Source organism: Sceloporus occidentalis, unplaced genomic scaffold (genome assembly GCF_023333645.1).
Source record: "Sceloporus occidentalis isolate IW3139 unplaced genomic scaffold, rSceOcc1.0.p SCAF_4, whole genome shotgun sequence".
Taxonomy (NCBI): Eukaryota; Metazoa; Chordata; class Lepidosauria; order Squamata; family Phrynosomatidae; genus Sceloporus; species Sceloporus occidentalis.
In genome coordinates, this window is record NW_028316984.1 from 77,590,978 (window position 1) to 77,611,659 (window position 20,682).

At 42.0% G+C, this 20,682-nt stretch overlaps 1 protein-coding gene across 2 annotated transcripts; it reads right to left on the reverse strand.

The window, feature by feature from the left end:
* Window positions 1-885: 885 nt before the first annotated feature.
* On the reverse strand, window positions 886-20,476 carry LOC149314018 (keratin, type I cytoskeletal 18-like). 2 transcript variants are annotated; one of them, XM_089523353.1, is made up of 8 exons: window positions 19,865-20,476; window positions 12,009-12,091; window positions 8,368-8,524; window positions 6,958-7,122; window positions 6,735-6,860; window positions 5,552-5,772; window positions 3,715-3,743; window positions 886-1,070 (listed from the first exon to the last, which is right to left on the reverse strand). In XM_089523353.1, exons 1-8 carry the CDS (start codon window positions 20,249-20,251, stop codon window positions 973-975), a joined length of 1,266 nt encoding a protein of 421 aa, XP_089379479.1. In that variant the 5' UTR covers window positions 20,252-20,476; the 3' UTR covers window positions 886-972. The 2 variants fall into 2 exon arrangements, with proteins under 2 accessions (XP_089379479.1, XP_089379480.1); XM_089523354.1 differs by lacking the exon at window positions 3,715-3,743.
* Between the last annotated feature and the right edge of the window lie 206 nt (window positions 20,477-20,682).

Below are 20,682 nucleotides of genomic sequence, written 5' to 3' on the forward strand. Positions count from 1 at the left end.
ACTAAATCAGAAAAGGCACACACATACATGTGTGTGCATGAGTGCAGAGTACCCAGATACTCAGTACAGCCTTATCAGCAGCTTCTGTTGTTGAACAGATTAACTCACAGGGCTGAAGAATGAAACTTCAAAATAGGAGTGAGAAAGATATGGCCCTTTAAATATTGTTGGATCTCAGATCCTATAATCCCTGATCACTAGTCAAGCTGACTGGGGTTGGAAAACTACCCATTCCTCATCCTTGGGTTTAAGTCAGAAACATTAATTTGCCACTTTGTAAAGGAGTTAAGTATGAAAACAAAAATAGTGTTTTATTTTGAATTGTAACTCCCCATTCCTGAGAGCATGTCAGTTGAGTTCTGTGCACCACCTAGTGTACTAGTATTCACATTGGGGAGGAGGTTAAGTCTGGTGTTCTTTTCCCTGTCTCCCACATTATTCTTGCAGGTTGAGCATGCAAATATCTAAAATATCTCACTTGACTCTCTGAAAATGGACCTCTTAGACAACTCTCAGCTGACATAGTCTGAGTGTATTAACTCCTGCAGGAGGTGTTTGAGGTGTGTTCTCTAAGGACTCTTTGCCAAACCCAGATTAAGAGGCCACAGAGCAAATCTTTGTGCAGTTGAAGGATAGGCAGTTAAATCCACAAGAGAAATGTTTGTCACAGTGGATTGTCGTGTCTTCTCTTTGCTATCTAGTAAATACCCCTGTTCTGTTTCTCATGACTGCTACATGGGGCTCAAGCCCTAGCCTTTACCAAGCAGAGCTTGTGAGCTGGACAGCCACACCAGGTCATTAGATGTAGTTGAAATTTCAGTATTTGTATTCAGCATTGTCATTGAAACATTCAGCCTGATTCAGCAATTGTTGTGACAGCATGTCTGGATTTGCTAAATATTGTTTTATTGAGCCACAGAAGAAACTGCTGAGACAGGGATTAGCCCAATACACATCATACATTGGAAAAGGCTACTGAATCACTTCTTCAGATCTCTGGGTCACCACTTGCCCATCCACAATTTCTTGCGTGGTGATCACCACCTTCTTAATGGTCTGTTTCCTGGTGTCTGCAAGAAATTGATAAATCGCAACTAATTAAAAAACAAAAACAAAGATGGACTCAATCAGATTAGGGATGGGCAAATTTGTCAAGCTCTAGATTCAGTGCTGCATTTAATTGAGAGCATTTTTTGCATAGAAATGCCTATGTCATCATGTTTTCCCCCACCCCATGCATGCCTATTTCCAGTGACAAGTTTGTTTATGCACATTTTAAAATGCACTGTGTCTTGCAAGCAGCATCAGACAAAGGTTTTGGCTTTCTAGCTGCAAATTGCATTTGGATCCATGTTTTGTTCTGAGAAGTGTATATTGGGGTATAGTAGTAACATGAACCCAACAAATTTCTCACCCATCCCTAGATCAGATGTCTAAAGAGAAGCAGCAAGAAGCATTTGACTTCCAGGTTGCTAGCAGGCTCAAAACAAGTTTACAAATAGCTTCAAATTAAGCTTTGCTTCTTACTGGTAGAGATGATTCAATCTATGCTGTCTCTATATTTCCATGATTCATTGAAAGCAGATTATCTTGAAAATCATAATTTATAGGCATTTACTTTTACATGTGAATTACTACTTATGCTCATTTTTAGCATTTTACTATGCTATGCTATCTTCCTGCTCAAAATGGCTGTTCAGGAGATTTCACTCCAAGGATGAAGAGATGAATACACCTGTCTTTCCTCAGCTGTAAAAATTGCTGGGAGTTGATATTTTAAGTGGGATAATGGTATGGAGGTGACACAAGTTAAAACCTGCCTTTTCCTGCATTAATGTATCCTTTCAGATTATCACTACAGACAATTCATAGTTCTGTCCTCATGCACAAATTGGGATTTGATGGAGCAGAAGGATGAGGCAGCTGGAATGATCATATAGACTAGAAAAGAGCACAGCAAAGAATACAAAGCTGTGTTTAGGATAGGGGTGAACAAAGTATGGCTTTGAGGGGTCAAAAAGTACTCTCAAATGACCTCTTGGGGGTCTGAGAGGCATTTCACCATGTTTTGGTCCTACTTGGGCCATTGTAGACCCAGGAAAGACCTTTTAAAAATCTGGAAGTAAACTGGAGCTGCCTTCTTGTTTCATGAAAATACTCCCCCAGCTCCTAGGATGTTGGGGCACACTTGAAAACAAAAGAAGTTTTTTGGTGGGTGGGTTGGTGGGGTGTCTCAGGAGGGGGAGTAATGCAGCCCCCAGCTTCCCACAGTTGCCCATCCCTGGCCTAGGATATAGTATAATTATGAGCCAAACAATTTTGCAGTGCCTCCATATGGACAGTCCCAATTGTTGTTTATTTCTTCTTTTCATAGTGGCTTATTTCTGGTGAGAATAAGAAAGATGTGATGAATAAGGAGATTTTTTTTTTTTTAAAAAAAGGATGCTATGGTAATATTTATGCCTATGTCCAGCCTTTTCTCCAGTAAGTTCAAGATGGTAAGCATAACATTTCTCTCTCGACTTTGTTCTAACACATGCCCTGAGAGGTAGGTCAGGCTGAAATGAGCTTCATGGCTCAATGGGGATTATAACTTGGGTATGTTACATCCCAATCCAACACACATGGGAAAGTTATCAGTGGAAGACAATGTCATCTAGACTCTCTATAAAGCTCTGTGAATGAGACAGGATGATTGCATGCAGCAGAAGGCTCATCAAATCTCCCTAAATCTGGTCAGTGCCCAAATGAATGGTCACCTGGAAATTCTCTGCATTCTCTTGGGTAACTGCAAGAAATGTGAATTATAGAATACATGATAATATTTAAAAAGTGGTATCAAATATTGGAGAACTTTCTTATATTTAGTTACTGCTGCAAGACTTGTGATAGCACAAAATTGGAAGAGCAGTAACCCACCACAAATAGAAGAATGGATGATAAAGACACAAGAAATGAAGGAAATGGACAAATTGACAAAATTGCTAAATAATAGATCTGAATTGGAATTAAACGATGAGTGGTTACCAATAGCACAGACACGGGGAAAGGTATTTGATATAAAGAAAGATATTTTGATATAAATTTGATGTATGTGAAATTAGGTAAAATGTGTGTACATACTTTTTTCTTTTTATTCAGAAACAGTTGTTTTTGTCAAATTGATTATAATAAGTATAAAAAAATTGAGAATGTAAATAAGATTAAGATGTGAAATGAGCAAATCGAAATAAAAAAAATATTAAAAAATAAAATAAAAAGTGGTATCAAAACACACACTTCTATTAAAATAGAAACTTCAGGGTGATTATTTCTCACTCTAGATCCATCTTCTACCCCAAGGGTACCTGCATAGCTATTGCTGAAACTGTGATTGCTGGTTACCAATGAGAGACAAATCTAGACTCCCAGTCTATCCATCATCTTTCTTTAAAAGTTTTATAGCTGCACATCACTCCCTGGATTTGTGAAGATACTAAACTGCTGACACCAGGCTTGGGACAAATGTGTAACCAATGGATGTTAGCAATGAGGCAATTCAACCTCCTTCAACTCAAACAACTTTCATATGAATCCTGTTTGTGGAAAAGCAGCAATAAAGCTTGGGAAGAGTTTGAATGGTGGGGATGGGGGATCAGCAAGCAGTATAGCAGGCACACAGATGCAAAGGCGAGCAGCTAACTAATGTCACTCTAATGCAACACCATGACTCACCTGCTTTGCCTGCGTTCGGCAACTCTCCTCTGAAAATACAAAAATATAAAAAGGTGGCAAGTGTTTTGCATGCTGTGCCCTAAGGCAATTTGCTTACCAGGTGAGCTCCCTGCTACAAATTTGTATACACCTGGACTGTAGCAATCACTGGACAAGCTGTCAAGGCAGGATGCTTACCAAAAGTCCCTGTATTTCTCAGGAATCACAAGTGATTTAGCCTAAGCTCTCCTCACTGGTGGCTTCACAAAACCAAGTTACAGGGTTCAGATTAGGGTTCAGAGCTTACATTTATTTCAGAAGTAAAACATTCACTAGAGGGCAGCTTTTCCCTCCAGACTGCCAACACTATCTCAGGAGAAGCAGCACCTGACTGATTTATTTTTCTCAAGAGGAAAATCTTCCTGGCATCTACTTCCAAAACTATTTTGTAAAACCTATGGCAAAAATCACATACAAGTTCATAACCTAAAGTTACACACTTGTTGTTGGTCGTCTGTTCCCCTGTTGATTGGGAAGTAACTGGTTCACATTTCCAAGTTCCCACTCACCCCTTCATGCAAGGGGGATATGCAACAGGAGTCCTACTTCTGCCTATTGCACCAGAGATGGCTCATGAGAGAGGTTAGTTAGCTGCTTCCTGAACAACAGGGGGATGGACCCACATTGATTGCAGTGTCTGCTGCCCAATAAGTGGGGATTGAGCGTAGTAGGATGGAAGACTCTATGTAGCCCAGTAACTAGTGTTTATGCATTTATAATTCCCCCGCAGGATTCCAGCCTCATTGCCTAATCAAGAACATTCCCACTCTTCAAGTGCCGCACAGCCAATGGTGAGAAATTCTGTACGCTGCACTTCAACAACATCTGGAGAGCCACAACTTTATCATACCTGGTTATAACTGGAGCCAACAAATTCACTGGAACGTCCTTGGTGACATATGCTAATGCAACTGGGATTACATTAATGTAAGTACTTTTTAACCTTTTGTGAGGAGTTATCCAGTACCTCGTTGTACAACAATATCTCCCAGGTTGTACAACAGCTGTGGCTCCATCTCTAACCCAGATGCCCACTTTCTGGCTGGGGCTGTGTTAAGACAGCATTGTTGCCCTCCCAGACCTGCACATAAGTAAACTGGTGAGCAAAAAACCTACCAGATGCAGTCATCCTTCCATATCCATGGATTCTTTCTCCACAGATTCAACTATCCAAGGCTTGAAAATATTTTTAAAATATATAAATTCCAAAAAGCACATCTTAATTTTTTCATTTTATATAAGGGGCACTTACTATGCTATTGTATTTACTGTGACTTGCGCATGAACAGATTTTGATATCTACAGGGGTCCTGGAATCAAACCCCAGCAGATATCAAGGGCCCACTGTACACATTTCTGGACACTTGGACCAAGATTCTATTTAACACTGACAGAGTATAAAGCTCTGTTAGCATATTTACATGGATCTAACCCACTATACAATTCAGACAAACAACAGTTGGAGAGCCAAATATTGGCCACCTTTGTAAACATTTTGAAAATTCAAATAAGAATGAGAGAAACAGATATTTGGAAAGACAGCTCAGAAGAGGAAAGCTGATTAAAGAACTAAGAATGGATTCAGTCAAACAATAGTTGGAGGGCCAAACGTTGGTCCCTTGTATACACCTAGAAAATTCAAATGTGAATGAGAAAAACAGAAGATAGCTCAGAAGATGAAAACTTCCTGCTGAACAAATGCTTCATTGAAAACCAAGTGCAAAAAGTCAACCCTCAGCTCTTTCAAAATAAGTCTGCATCTGAGAAATATGGAAATAGGCAGCTGTCCTCTTGTTACCTGTCTGTCACCCCCTCAATCAAGCTGCGGTAGTGTTCAATTTCATTCTCCAGCTTGGTCTTGATATCCAGAAGTGCCTCGTAGTCTCGGGCCTGTCTCTCCAGATCAGCCCGGCAAGCTGCCAGATCATCTTGCAGCTTGGCAATTATCTGGTTAAGGTGGGTCATGTCATTATGATAGCGATCTCCAGTGTTCTTCAAGGTGTGCTCCAGGGTGTCTACCTGAATTAGAGAATATTTTGTCAGGTAAATTAGAAAGGATATCATGTTTTGTTTGTTTGTAATATTTCTGTGTTTTGGCATGGAGGGCTGTTGTGAGGATCTGACAGATAACTCCCTTAGGATTACACTATAAAAAAGGACTGTGCTCTACATCAGTTGGCAACATGTTGTCCTCTAGGTATTGGGGAAATGCAACTCCCATCAGCCTTAGTTAGCAAAATGACTGGTGAGGGATGCTAGGAGTTACAGTGCAACATCTAAAAGAACACACAAAAGCACAAATGGTCTACTCATAGCAGATATAAAATGTTTATAATTTTAAAAGCAGGACCTCCACTCAGACCCAGCTTTTTTAGTTAATTAGATGTAATTATTCTTTAATTCACCTCACCATGCCTAATATCTTACAATAAATATTTTCAAAAGATTATGATATGCTGGACAATTGTTTAAAGGAAAAAAAACAGCAGATATTCACTGAAGTAGCACAAACTTCTTGCAAAAACATGTGGATCTTTTTTTATCCCACTTGTCACTTGGACAGATTTACACCATCCTAAAATGTGAATCCACTTTATGGACTTTATGGGAGGCTTGAATATGCTTGTTATAGTAACATCTGCTGCTGCTGCTGCTGCTAATGCTGGATCTCAGCAGCTCTGTGGAGATCATGATGCTCTTCGCTTTGCCTGGACACATACTGTAAGCACAACATCTACCAAGATTTCAGTCAGGAACATGGGGTCACTTCTTTGTGAAGATGGCTCATGATATATTTGGAAGGTAAGCTACACATGGCCTACCTGTTATTTCCCCATATATTATTAGTATTCCAAGTGGAAGATCTCTGCCCTACCCAGAAAACCTGGACCTTAAATGGGGGACATGTGGGGTTGGGCGAGAGAGAGAAAAATCTGTTGCCTATACAAGGATTTGGGAAGGAAAGAGTGTGATCGTCTTACTATTTTCTGGAGGCTCTGATGTTCGATTTCCAGACCTTGCAGCTGCCGCTGAATTTCTGATAGCTCTTGTTTGGCTTCTTCCAGTGCTTGAGTGTTTACATCAGCTTCTTGGGACATGGATTCAAACTGTAAGGGTGAGGAACAACAATATGGAGAAGAAAGGTTAGAGCCAAGGAAAATCTATGCTTTCTTGCCTTCTTTTGCAGACCCTTACTTTTCTCACCTTGGTTTTGTACCATTTCTCAGCATCAGCACGATTCTGCTCAGCCACTTTCTCATACTGGTTGCGGATCTCCGCTATAGTCTCATTCAGATCATTTTTCTGGGGATTATCCACTTGCACTGTTACATCAGAGTTGGCAATCAAAGCATTGAGAGCATCCACTTCCTGTGGGAAATGGAGGTAAAAGGAATTGTCTGTTATGATGTAAAAAAAAAAGGTTAAATGCCCTTGAACTCATTAGTATAGTTCCCCAATTCCCATTCACCATTGTACCTAAGCCTACCTATGCATATACATAATTGAGCTAAATTCATATTGCTATATTGTTTGCCACTACCTTTTGTTTGCCACTGCCTTCTGTTCTCAAATATTAGGTTAAGAGCACATTGGGACATGGAACTATCCTGTTACATTTTGTAAAAGTGTCATGCATGTTGATGAAAGCTCAAGGCTCAGGCACCATCTAGTTTTGCATTGACAGAAGCCTGTTTGCTAAGTGCAATTATAGAAGAGTAAACCAGGATGGAGCTCTCTAGAGACCTCTGCCATCATGGCTCTTCAAAGCTTAGGCCATTGTCTCCCACCCCACTGTGCACCCTCAAATGAATCACATTACATCTGTAAATTTCACTAATAGGACTGATGAGAATGCCAGGTTTTACCATCATTTAAAAATATGTCACATAAGTTTTATTTTACATCTGAAATTTTATTCTGTGGGCTCTTTCATACTATACAGAGCATTATAATCCCACTTTAACTGCCATGGCTGTGTCCTATGGAATCCTGGGAGTTGTCATTTGGGGAGACACAAGAGGAGTTCTCTGGCTGAGGATCCCAAATGCATTTCCCAGAATTCCATAGGATGGAACCGTGGCAATTAATGTGAGATTACAGTGTTATCGTTGTCTAATGTGAAAGAGCCCCAAATGAAATGATCTTGGCACTGACTATGCCAAGTGGCTTTATGTGAATCCTGGCTGTTGGAATCAGCATCAAGGATACATCTTAAGTGAAGAGAAAATGTTGAAGAAAGTTACTCATCTAAGACAAAGAAGAGAGAAAAGAATGGGGTCTCCTGGCCTCAGCTTTATGACTGTGAGAGTGAAGGAAAACATTGAAAGTGAAGTAAGACTATAGACTCAGGGCAAAAAACAAAACAAAACAAACAAACAAACAAACAACCCAAATCAGATAAGACAAGAGGGAACACACAGTCTATATCTGCTTCACCACTCCCCTTAAAACCTGACTGTGAGGTCTAGGAAAATGCTTCCTAAAGAAGGCATGCAAGATTCTCAGGATTCTAAAGAGTGCATCAGTGCTCTGGGTGAGTAACACTCATGAATGAATGTACTGACTGAACCAACACCCCCCCCCCCGTGTTTTCCTTCCACTGGTGGCTGTTACCTCTTTGTGGCTTTTGCGCAAGTGAGCCAGCTCCTCCCGGAGGGACTCCAGGTCCCCTTCCAGCTTCAAGCGGAGGAAGTTGGTATCATCAATCATTTTACGCAACCCATGGGTGTCCTTTTGCACACTGTCACATACCACCTGCTCTGCTTCCAGCCTGGAAAAACAGAAGGAGAACAAGAAATGAAAGCACATTTACTTTGTAAATTTTGGGTTGGAAACATCAGGGTTGATTCTCACTTTTGTTTTGATACTCATGTGCATGTGTATGAGAACAAAATCTATGCAACTCAGTATGTGTGACAAGTTCATGAATGCCAATGCCTTTTTCTTACATAGAAGTGGCTGCCTGGTCATTTCTTGAGCCACCATGGTGCAGTGGCTTGACTAGGAGCTCTGGAGACCAGGATTTGAATCTTGCTTGGCCATGAAAAAAAAAACATTCTCAGCCTCAGCAGTGGGCAAAGGCAAGCTCTCTCTGAATAAATCTTGCCAAGAAACTCCTATGATCAGAGTTGACTTGAGTTAAGGTAGATGAGCTCACAGGTCTATTTATTTATTCTAAAATTTGGCTCATAGGTAAGTTTGTTTTAAAATTTATATGTTACCACAACACCAAAAAAAAAAAAAAAACCACCTTGAAAGGTGCTTGCATGATAGCAAATATAAGTTCCAAAAAAGAGAGTCATAGGAGGAAAAGAAAATCTGAAGTCTGAATTTGCCCCCATAAAACTAACAAATAAAAATTAATCCTGAAGAAACTACAGTATCCACCCACTATGAAAACAGCAGGTAGCAATCCTTCATTGTCTCTTCCTGAGGCAACATACCAAATGGGGTGTGTAGTTAATGTCTACCGTGAACAGAGCCAAATAAACATCCCTCCCTTCTCTCTCTTCCCCCCCTCCCTTTCTTTTCCATTTCAACCCCCCTTCTCTCTTTCCCTTTGCCTCCATCCCTTTATTTCTCTTCCCAACAATTAGTCTTAGAATACAGTTCCCATTGACACATTTCCCTATAGCTAATTTACTGAATGGGAGATGCTTTTCAAAGGACTGGCAATGGGCTGGCCCTTTCTTTGTAGTCTGCCAAGCCCCTTCCTGAAATTGAACTCTCAGTATGCATGTACAGGACCTATTTTCTGAGTCAACACCAAAGAGAGGAGGTAGGAGGCCCTGGGATGGATCCAAAGGACCTGCAATCTTTGTCAATAAATCCCATTTTAGGAGTAAAAGTTCTAACAGATGGATCTGTGTGGGTCTCTCTTTAGAGAACTTTCTTCAGCTATAGTACCACCAGAAATAAAGCCCAGCCACTAATGGACATGAGCTTGACAAATAAGGAATTTGAAGCATAGACTCCCAGGGTTGATAGTACTTGTTGTTGTATACCTTGAACTCATTTCCAACTCATGGAGACCCTAAGGCGGCCCTATCATGCAGTTTCTTGGCAAGATTTGTTCAAAGGAGGTTTGCCATTGACTTCCCATGAAACTGAGAGTCTGTGACTTGCCCAAGGTCACCCAGTGGGTTTCATGACCTAACAGGAATCAAACCCTGGTCTACATAATCATAGTCCAACAATCAAACCACTATACCATGCTGGCTCTCATATTATTACTTGATGTAAAAAAATGATCATATAGAAGAATACACACACACTATTTCTCACTGACCAGCGACGATTTACATAACTTTAAAGTGGGTAATGAAGACACTGAAATAGTTAAAGATTTTTTATACGTTAGTTCAGTAATTAATCAAAACAAGACTGTAGTTAAAGAATCCAAGGAAAGGCAAGATCTGGAAAGGCAGCTATTAGACCCTCAAGCGTAAAAATATTAAATACCAAAGCCAAAATCACCCATTCACTGGAAATCCAGTTTCTACTTATGGTTGTGAAAACTGGGATGTGAAGAAAGCTGTGAGGAAGAGAATCAACTCATGTGAAATTTGGTGCTGAAGTTGAAATGTAGTTCAACAGATACCATGGACTGCCAAAAGGACAAATAAATGGGTCCTAGAACAAATCAAGACTCAACTCTAACTAGAAGCCCAAAGGTGTAAATCAAGGCTATAAAATATTTAAAAATGTCATGAGTCATTGGAAAAGTCAATAATGCTAATTAAATGGAAGGCAGTAGGAAAAGAAGAAGACTACATTGACTCTATAAATGAAGCCATCAGTATGCAAGACCAGAGCAAGTCATGAAGATCTCCAATTCATAGGGTTGGTTGCCTTACGTTGAAGCTGACTTGACAGCAAAAAACAACACAAATTCCCCAGGTTGTACCACTTTTAGGGTGTAGGTCAGGAAAGATACCTCTTCTGTGTAAGTTCTTCCATCATTTTCTATGCTAAAGGAAATTGCTTCCCAGTTTTTGCATGGAAGAACATTATGCTGTAGGCTATGTTTCAGAGGAAGAAACTGTCAAAACCACCTCTGAGTACTCCTTTCCTAAGAATATTCTATTAAATCCATGGGGTTGTCATAAGTTGACAGGCAACTTGAAGACACATACACACACACATTATTCAGTCCATTGTTCGCTGTCAGAACGGGCACCCTTCCAAATTTATTTCCAGAGTGAAAAATAAGCTTGAGATACTAGCATGAAGTTCTAAGCCTCCAAGGATCAGTGTTTGGCAGCCAAAAAACATTGGAAATGGAAAGTATTCAGTCTTCTTGAACTAGAACTCAAAAAAATGTGGTTTGCCTGTTCCAGTTCCATTAATAATTCCTTCCATTTCAACCCCTGAATTTATGTGTTTGGGTTCAGGATGACTTGTTAAATAGGTGTTTTGATTAGTTCAGTGAATGACCAGCTGAGTGAAAAGCTGCTGTAACTCCACTCAATAAAATGTTACTCTTGTAACATTTCAAACTCCACATAAGAAATATGGGAGGTAGTATCCCAGAGTCCCCCCCCCTTTTTTTTTTTTAAAGGAGAGATTGTCAGTTGGAAAGGAACCAGAATTCTGATTTTGTATATTCACTGTATGACACATTTCCCTAACTGCACTAAGCAAACATATACAGGGTATTCAGAGCAACGTAACTTTCATTTTAAAAATTACAGAACGTTTTTAGATAGTTTTGGAACAACCAGCCTTGATGGGCAATGTCTGATGCAATCTCATTAACTAGACGACTGGGCACAAAATTTCTCTCCTCGTGAAACATGTATTTTACAGACAATGCAAGCATAAGGACTACAAACCATAATCAGCAAATCAATTTATCAATTTCCAGTGCCAAATATTATATTCATTGTAACTCAGAATCAAAGAAAGCAAACAAGCTTGGTAAAACTTCTCATCCAAACGTAACCTAGGTTAGAAACGTAACAGCCACTTAACACAGATAAATTTGTTTTGTTTTGTTTTTTTCTTGCAGATCTCATTCTCTGGGCAATTATTGAATGGGATCTGTGAGAAAATAAAAACTTTAAAATGATCTTGACTTTTATTTCTCAAATCTTCTCAATATACAGAATTACCCCCCCACACACACACACACACACACTCCTTCTTTGAGCATACTCTTCACATTTGGGTGTTTGCAATAACATAATGTACTCTGCCTGTGGGCATAGTTTTATGGTAAACCATCCAACAAGGATAGAAGCAAAATAACTTACTTGTGCTTGAAGTCATCAGCTGCCAATCTAGCATTATCAATTTGTAGAAGCAGTCTCATGTTCTCCATATTGAGATCTTCAACCTGTCATGGAAACGGGCATTTGTGTGTCAGTAATGAATATAAGGCGTCACCATATAAAAATCACAGTACGTTGCATTAAATTCAGTTGAGCTTACTCTCAATTAAATGCACTTAGGACTACTTTCTGTCTGACTACTACTGTCATCTTTCAGCATGTGAGGGAGAGAATAGGCTGGCCCAGCTCCACCAGGGCCAGCCTGAAGAAGAAGAGCCCTCCCTCCAGTCCATCTGCCTTGGTCCAGGCCTCAGAGAGAGAGAAGAGTGCTGGACCTGATCCCCTCCCCCCCTCACCATTCCCTTCTCCTTTTGTATCGTGTCTTTTAGATTGTAAGCCTGAGGGAAAGGAACTGTCTATTATCCCCTCTGTTGTAAACCGCTTGGATTCCCTGTGATTGGGCGGTATATAAATAAAACCTATTATTATTATTATTATTATTATTATTATTATTATTATTGCTTCAAAATGACAGAGCTGCCAAAGCTGGCCCTCCCATGAGGCAGGATGAGACTCTTCCCACTGGCAACAGGTCAGAAAGTAGAGGCTGATGATGGCCTGACACGACCACAGCACTTCCACTTCAATTGGCCACAGTTCCCTTAATGGTTGCACCAGATTTGGAGATGGTTGCTGTGACCATCACCACCTCCTTGGTGGAGACTTACACTAGACCCTGAAAAAGTCAGAAGCCCCCAGTCATGCTTTTTCAAGCTTTTCAGCCACGTAAGACAGGAGTGGGGAAATGTGGCCCTTTAAATATTGCTGGACTGCAACTATGAGGATTCCTTGCCATTGGCTACACTATCTATGGTTGCTGAGAGCTGCAGCCCAATAACATCTGGATCTCAGGGCAAAATGGCTCCCATAGACTTACAGTAAGAGTCTCATGAAAGCCAGGTGATTAGAACTCTGGAATTTTTAATACGGACAAAAGTAACCCAAGAAGTAATTTTTCACAAAGATGCCTATGTCACTCTGTTTCAGTACAAAGGAATCTTGTGACACATTTAAGACTTGACCAATTTATTTCAGCATAAACTTTTGCGGACTGCAGCTTTGTTATTGTTGTTGTTATTGTTATTAACTGCCCTCGAGCCGTCTTCAGCTTGTGACAACCCTGTAGATGAGACACCTCCAAACCTCCTTGTTGTCAAACTCTCTGCTCAAGTCTTGAAGGCCCATATCCTCCCTGATCAAGTCTAACCACCTGACGTGTGGTTTTCCTCTCTTTTTGTACTGCCTTCTACCTTTCCTAGCATCATTGCCTTTTCTAATGATTCATTTTTCTTCATGATGTGCCCAAAATACGACAGCCTCATCATGAGGCTTCCAAGAAAAGTGCATGCCTGAATCTGTTTTTATTTCTCCATAAAAACGTATCCTGAAATAAATTGATCAACTGACACTGGCTCAACGCTACTTCTGTTGATCATTACAAGTATATGAAGTCGAAGGTTTCATGGTCAGCATCCATAGTTTTTTGTGGGTTTTTCGGGCTATGTGGCCATGTTCTAGAAGAGTTTATTCCTATTACAAGAGGAACTACTGTATTATAAGAATATTCTGAAGATCAGCTGGGCAGGTGCATATATTCCACCATTGGTCATATATCCAAAGATACTAGGATGAAAATCTTACACATCAAGCAAATGGTTTGACTTTCCAAACAGTTCCTGAAATAGTAGCCTACCATTGGAATTTTGAGTATGACAATGAAACTAATATAAGCTGAAGTTTATTTGAAGGGTTATCAAAAGACAAAGATGATGTAGTTTTCCCAACAAAATTACCACAACTGCAGTTCTAGGGAGTGTCTTTGTCCTCTTTGCTTAGTGTTTGGATAAGCAAACAAACTGTACAAAGCAATGACTCTAGAAGGGGTTTGTTCTCAGGATACAAATAATGGAAAGAGAGAAATCTAGTGGGTTCTTTAAAATAACACACACACAGCCAGGCTTTGTCAATAAAACTGTTGAGAGAATGCATCAAAAAAGTCAAGGGTGTGGGAGAAGCAGAGGTGTCTGGCAAGGGCTTTATTTGCTTTCTGGGGAAGCAGGAAAGACATTTTTATTACATTTCATCTGGTTCCCTCTAACATCAGGAACTGCACCATGATTGCTTCAATAGAGGGGTAATTGACACTGCTTTTCTATGTTCTTTGAGAGCTACTGCTGTCAGAACCCTTCTCTCCACTTCTGGGCAGAACAAGAAGGGGAGACTTCTGTAGTTGAAACAGACTGATATCCAGTCAGAGGCAGTGCAGCCTTTGTGACCCTTTGAGTGAGTTCTGGTGTTGCTTTGACTTTGTACCTTTCAGACTGAGAAGCCTGGGGAAGGCATTACTTCTCAAAATTTGCTTTGGGGATTGTTGTTTAAAAAAATAAATAAAATTGTTGGGCCTGTGCAGACTGGCCATTAAGGTCAGCCTGGGGGTGGAGTCGGGGTGTTGGGTCCATATGACACATGCCCCGACTCCAGCCTCATGATGGCATGATGCTGCATGCTGGACCACAAGGTGCACGGCATCATGGAGCTCCTCTGGTGCTGTGTTTAGATCAGGGGTAGGCAACCTGCGGCCCGCGGGCCGGATGCGGCCCGGCGAGGCCTTGGGACCGGCCCCAGCCCAGTCCTGCTGCCGATTGCCGCCGGGGCCTTTGGGGGGGCAATTGTCTATAGAAGCCTCAGAAACATGCATTTATCTTAACATTTTTTAAAAAATCAGCAAATTTTTTCAAGTGTCCTCCATTTTTTATTTAAAAAGTGCCCTCCATTTGAAAATTTTGTCCTACATTTGTCCCGGTTTATTTATTTATTTAATTTTTAAAAAATTATTTAATTGTTTATTTTTTGGCTTCGGCCCCCCAGTTGTCTTAGGGACAGCTACCCGGCCCCCGGCTCTAAAGGGTTGCCTACCCCTGGTTTAGATGATACAGTGCCAAGGGAGCACCATAAAGCCATGGTGTGGCTGCTACGGCAACCTTCCCATGATGCAAAAAGAAGCTGCTTTGCACCCTGGAAAAGCCAAATCCATACGACACACACCCTGACTCTGCCCCCATGGCAGCATGATGCTGTGCACCACACCACATGGTGCACAGCATCATGTCCCACTGGAAAGACCAGATTGGGGCTACGGTGCGCGGTTGCCATGGCCCCAATCTGGCGAAAATGGAGGCACCTATAGGCCAACCCTTCAGGGACAGTCTGCACAGCCTCTTACAGCATCACATGTCCATCTTTTTTGGGCTCAATAACCTTTCATATGGGGTTGTTGCTGCTTTTTGCCTTGAACATACACATAAATATGTAATATAGGCAAAATCTTCTACATACAGATATGACTGTATTTATACGTGTGCCGTATTGTATCTGAAAATACGGGTATTGATACATATATACCTCATAGAGCTAATGCTGATAGCAAAGAAGTGTCCTGTGTAGCTGACATCAGTGTTTTTGTTACAAGTCTTTATGTAAGTTTTATTTCAATATTTCAACAAAATACAGTTTTAAAAGTGTGTTTCTTCTGAATATATCAAACATGAAAGCAGAAAAGATTCAGAAACATCACCTTTTTGTTGTCTATGCTCAAATCATCCCTTCACTGTCTCCCCTTTCCCTCCCATATCCAGTATAAGCTTCTGTTGTTAACTTTTAAAGCCCTGCATGGGCTGGCCCCTCTTTATTTATCTGAACTTCTTTCTCCTTACATTCCCACTCGTACCCTCCATTCTGGTAGTCGAAGTCTGCTGTCCCAGCCTAGGATTTCCACTGCCCCATCCCGGATTCGTCCCTTTTCACTTGCTGCCCCTCACTCCTGGAACCTTCTTCCTCCACGAACACGGGTCATCACTTCTTTAACCAGTTTTAAAACTGAGTTGAAGACCATTCTGTTCAGGGAAGCGTTCCCAGGCATTGTGTGATTATTTATCTGACATTTGATTAGATAGTGGATGTTGATGTTTTAATTGTTGCCTGTTTTTTTAAACTAAATTATTTTATATTACTACCTACTGTTTATATGTATTTTGTAGATTGTACACCATTGACAGGTTTTATATTTTTATTGATTGATTATCTTTATGTACAGCGCTGTGTACATGTACAGCACTATAGAAATAAACTATAATAATAATAATAATAATAATAAATCTTGCCAAACAGTATTATTATTTATTTATTTTATTGATTTGTATCCTGCTTTTTCTCCAATAATGGGACTCCATATATTTTAAAACAATACAGACTAAAGCTATGCAATGCCATTAATAAATATATGAGTTATTTTAAAACTGATTAAACAATTTATAAGTTGAAACATTAAACACTAAAAATATTAAAATTTGTTAAGACCATATACAAACCTTAAAAACAGCACTGCACAGGATTAAAATCCCACCTCAGTCAGTTTTTAAAAGCCTGACAGCATAAAAATGTTTCAGCTTGCTAAGGGAGGGAGAGCAAGAACAGGGCCATCCTGGCCTTTCTAAGGAGGGAGTTCAAAAGTCTGGGAGCAGCCATGGGGAAGGCCCTCTCCCTTGTTCCCACCAAAAGAGCCTGAGCTGGTGGCGGTACAGAGAGAAGGTCCTCTCCAGATGATCATAGGGCTCTAAGGGATCCTTCAGTCCTTCAAATGACTCACAGTTTGTGCATGGTGAACAAATACCTAAAGGCTAGAATCCATTCTAATGTTACTCAGATATTAAAATGCACCCAGATGTTGAGATGATTTAGGTTTCAGGGTTTCTTAGCAAATTTAGGTTTCTTAACAAATTTTCAAACCTGAGTGAGCACATTTACCTTCTTGGTTGTGAATGTGTGACATACCCCCATGCATTTCTGAAAATGTATTCATGCACCTCTAGCTGTGACATCTGTTGCAATTCTTATTTTGCAAAGCCAGTGCAAATACACCACCCTAAGCTACCCAATATGGAGCAATTTTTTTAAAAAAAAAAAAATAGTCCCAGATGGGGGCATTTCAAGTAGAGACCAGTAGCACACGGAAGGAGGAAATGTTCTCCCTACCCACACAACATTTACTGTGCAAGACCAAGTGCTGTCTAGCAACATTTCAAGAAATAAATGTCAAAGGTCTTAACTTTGTACAAAATGAATTGAACAAATGCCATCCATTTAATTCTCTTTCCACTAAAGACCTAGTTTTTGAAAACAGGCAATGCAGAAGGAACTCTACCCTGTCCTAAGACTGAGTTTTATTCCTTCTTAATCACAGTGGACATAAGTAAGCAAAAAATTAGTCAGAACAACAAAGTCCCATTGAAAGCAATGGAAAGACACTTTCAAAATGACTCTAAAGGAGGAACAATTGTACTTCCAGGTCTTACATAGGGCAAGACCTGAAACTGATTCCCTTGTAATATCTGCTCTCTTCCTGTCCTTTTGATAGCTCTCTTGACTTCCTCCATAAGGTAAAATCCTAGTCCATGTCCCACTCACCCAGCCCTGGCTCCTTTCCACTCATATTTTCACCTTTTTCACCCATACCTGTCGATTGCCATTACCTTATCACTTGCCATGACCACCAGCTCATTTGCCTGAATCCTCTGCATTTATCTGCAGCACTATGGATGTTTGCACAACCCTAATAGTTGCTCAGAGCAGATGTGTGCAAGTCCTACAGAGTTCAATGGGCCACAGTGCCAAACAAGAGAATACAGAATTGTCACTTGAACTCATGTAGCTTTTGTTTGGTCGTTCAAATTGTGCATGACAAAGGCAGGAACAGATTGTGTGAACTCTAACTTGGAGGTAAACTTGGATCATACCAACAGTTTTATGACCTGCCTCATGGGACTATTATGTGAATGAAATGGGAAAAGACATAGAAGTCTCCATGAGCTCTTGGAGGAAAGGCAAAATAGGAATGTCACAACTAAATACTAATAGCCACTTGCTAAGTCCATCTCTTTCTCTCTGTTCCTCACCCATCATCCTAGCATTTGCTCTTTCCTCCCTTCTCTTTTATCCTTACACAGGGAAGGAGTTTGACTAGATCAGGGTTTTTCAAACAGTGGTTTTCATCCACAGCTTTGTGCCTTCTGCTTCCAGAAGCCCCAAGCAGCAGCAGCAGCCCCATACCAGATATCATTAGGTACAGGGAGGGCTGCTGGGGCAGTAGCCAAAAAGTAACAGTGGCCCTCCAGGTTTTGCTATGGCATGTGCCCCTCCTGTTCCTGCAGACCTGGGCTTTCTCCCTGGAGAGGAAGCCTGGTGCCAGAGCAGCCAGCAAGGACATATGTTCACCCCTCCTGCCCTGAAGGGTGAGGAGGGACCAAACAGGTGTCACTCCTCTTCTGGGTGTCACCGGATGCACTCTGCACCCCATACACCCCCTAGTGATGCCACTGGCCCCAAGCACCTTGACCAATGATGAAGAATTTGTGGGAGCCAAAATCCAAAACATCTCGTCATGTTAGGGTAGCCAGATGCCCTAACCACAAAGGAGGGCAAGTCACTATGAAATGTAGGACATTCCAGAAAAATGTAGGGCACTACCAAACAAAAGCTAAAAAGACTCAAATAGGTATAAATAGAAAATGCAAGCTACTTAGTCCTGCTCAAAAGGGAGGACATTTTGGAATTCTTCCTGGACAGAAGGCTGAAAGGTAGAACATGTCCTGGAAAAGGAGGAGACGTCTGGTCACCCTGGGACGTCTGGACCACACAGCCCTTGGGAGTGGCTGGGGGGTTTTCTGCCCCTTCTGGGCTCTGACAGTGATGTCACGGGGGGGGGGGGTGACAGCCTAAAGGGGGTGACACCACTGCTCCTCAAACACCTACATTTTGGCAATAACAGGCTGTGGCATTCATCTGCATCCCTTTAAAATGCTTTAAGAGATGGTGGGAGTGTTGGGGGGGGGGAGCTCACTGGGAAATTGAAATGTCAATTTTTTTTGAAATGTTTATTCTTTTTAATTTTTTCTTTAACATCATCCCCTTTCAACCAAATCTTTCCTGCATCTATGTAAACACATTTAGGTGGTACGTATGCTATTGTAACTTGAAGGTATGGTTTTAATTTTGCTAGTTGTTTATGTCAGAACTATGAGCATGACATTCAGAGTGGTATATGGGAATGATGATTTACGAATAACATTAGTGCAAAAAAGCATTAACAAGAATTCTGCATGGTGTGAAATGGAAGGAGGAGGTCAGTGGAGGGGGGGTGTGACACCATGAGTTAGTGCACTGGGTGACACCAACCCCAGGTGAGGAGGACAGGGAGGGGGGAATTAACAAAACTAATTAAATAAAAATAGCCAATGTGTTTCATAGCTAAAATGCCTGAAGCTGAATTGCAGGAAAGGACTGTTTTTGTAATAAATAACAGATCAGGTCAAAGAGACGTCTTCGTGGCTCTTCATGCCATTCAGGGCCTGTTTATTGCCCCAAGTGGTGCTTGGATGTCTGCATTTGCCCAAAATAAGGGATGCTGGAGTGCCATGCTGGGACAGTGATTGAAAACAGTCCTGACAAGGGGATGGATGGTGATGATGGTGCCAATGTGGGGCTTCAAAGTGTGTGTGTGTTCCTATATTTAATTTTATGTACCAATCAATGCATAGCTTGGAGGTTCTTTGCCTGAACCCCACTCAAAGGGGGTGTCACCTGTTGATCAGGGCTTCAGACCTTTGGAAAAGCTTCCCCCTGAAGCCAGCCGGCTATCAAACTCGGTGAACTTTCCTAGCTTGGTTTTCCCTGGAAGAGCTGCAATACAGGGAGGCCTCTGGGGCCCGGGATGCTCTGCTCACCTGCCTCCGCAGCTCGGCCAGGGGCCTCTCGCAGGCCTCCCAGTCCTTGTGGCCGGCTGCCTCCGCCCGGCGCGCCCGGACGGCGGCGATCTCCTCCTCCAGGGCCCGGTTGGCAGCCTCCAGGCCCCGGACCCTCTGCAGGTAGCCGGCCAGGCGCTCGTTCAGCCCCTGGAGGGCCTCCTGCTGCCGCCCAGGGCCCAGCAAGACGAAGGCGGCTTCAGTCCCTCGGGCCGCCGCCGGCAGAGCCGCCCGGAGCCGGGCCAAGGAGAACCAGGAGTCGGAGCCGCTGGAGCTGCCCTGGACGGAGCCCCCCGAGGAGCCCGGGAAGAAGCGGACGGAGCCCGCCGACATGGAGCCGCTGCGGGGCCGGGAAGAGGCCAGCGCCATTCGGAGGATGCTGAGATGGATGCTGCGCAGGATGCTGCTCACCTGGGCGGCTGGGTACCACTCTTATAGGCGCCCTCATTTGCATGCCCAGGTAGCCGCCAGCCAATGGCAGCGAGGCTAAGCGTTCCACAGCTACCTGTGGAATGTTCATTCTCTCCTGACTGGCCAATGAGGAGGCTCCCTCGGCCCAATCAAAGCGAAGGTAAGCTTTTCAAAGTTCCCTTTTTTTTGCAAAGACAATGGAGTCCGAGAGGAAAGAGAGGGAGTGGTGGGTGCGCAAGGTTGCTTTTCAATGGCCTCCCCTGATTGGACGAGCTAAGCTAAAGGGGCGGGGCAATGCTAATGAGATGGAAATGAGCGGGGCTTGCAGGTGGGTTTAAATAGGGCCCTCCCTGGGCCTCCTGCTTTCCCTCCCCGCCCGGCCTCTCAGC

Excerpts from the sequence above, each read along its gene's own strand:
- LOC149314018 (XM_089523353.1), bottom strand. The coding sequence starts at position 20,251 with ATGGCGCTGGCCTCTTCCCGGCCCCGCAGCGGCTCCATGTCGGCGGGC. Across the intron at positions 5,773-6,734 it reads ATCAGAGCCTCCAGAAAATA|GTAGACACCCTGGAGCACAC; the intron begins GTAAGACGATCA and ends TCTCTAATTCAG. Across the intron at positions 3,744-5,551 it reads ATTGAGGGGGTGACAGACAG|AGGAGAGTTGCCGAACGCAG; the intron begins GTAACAAGAGGA and ends TTGTATTTTCAG.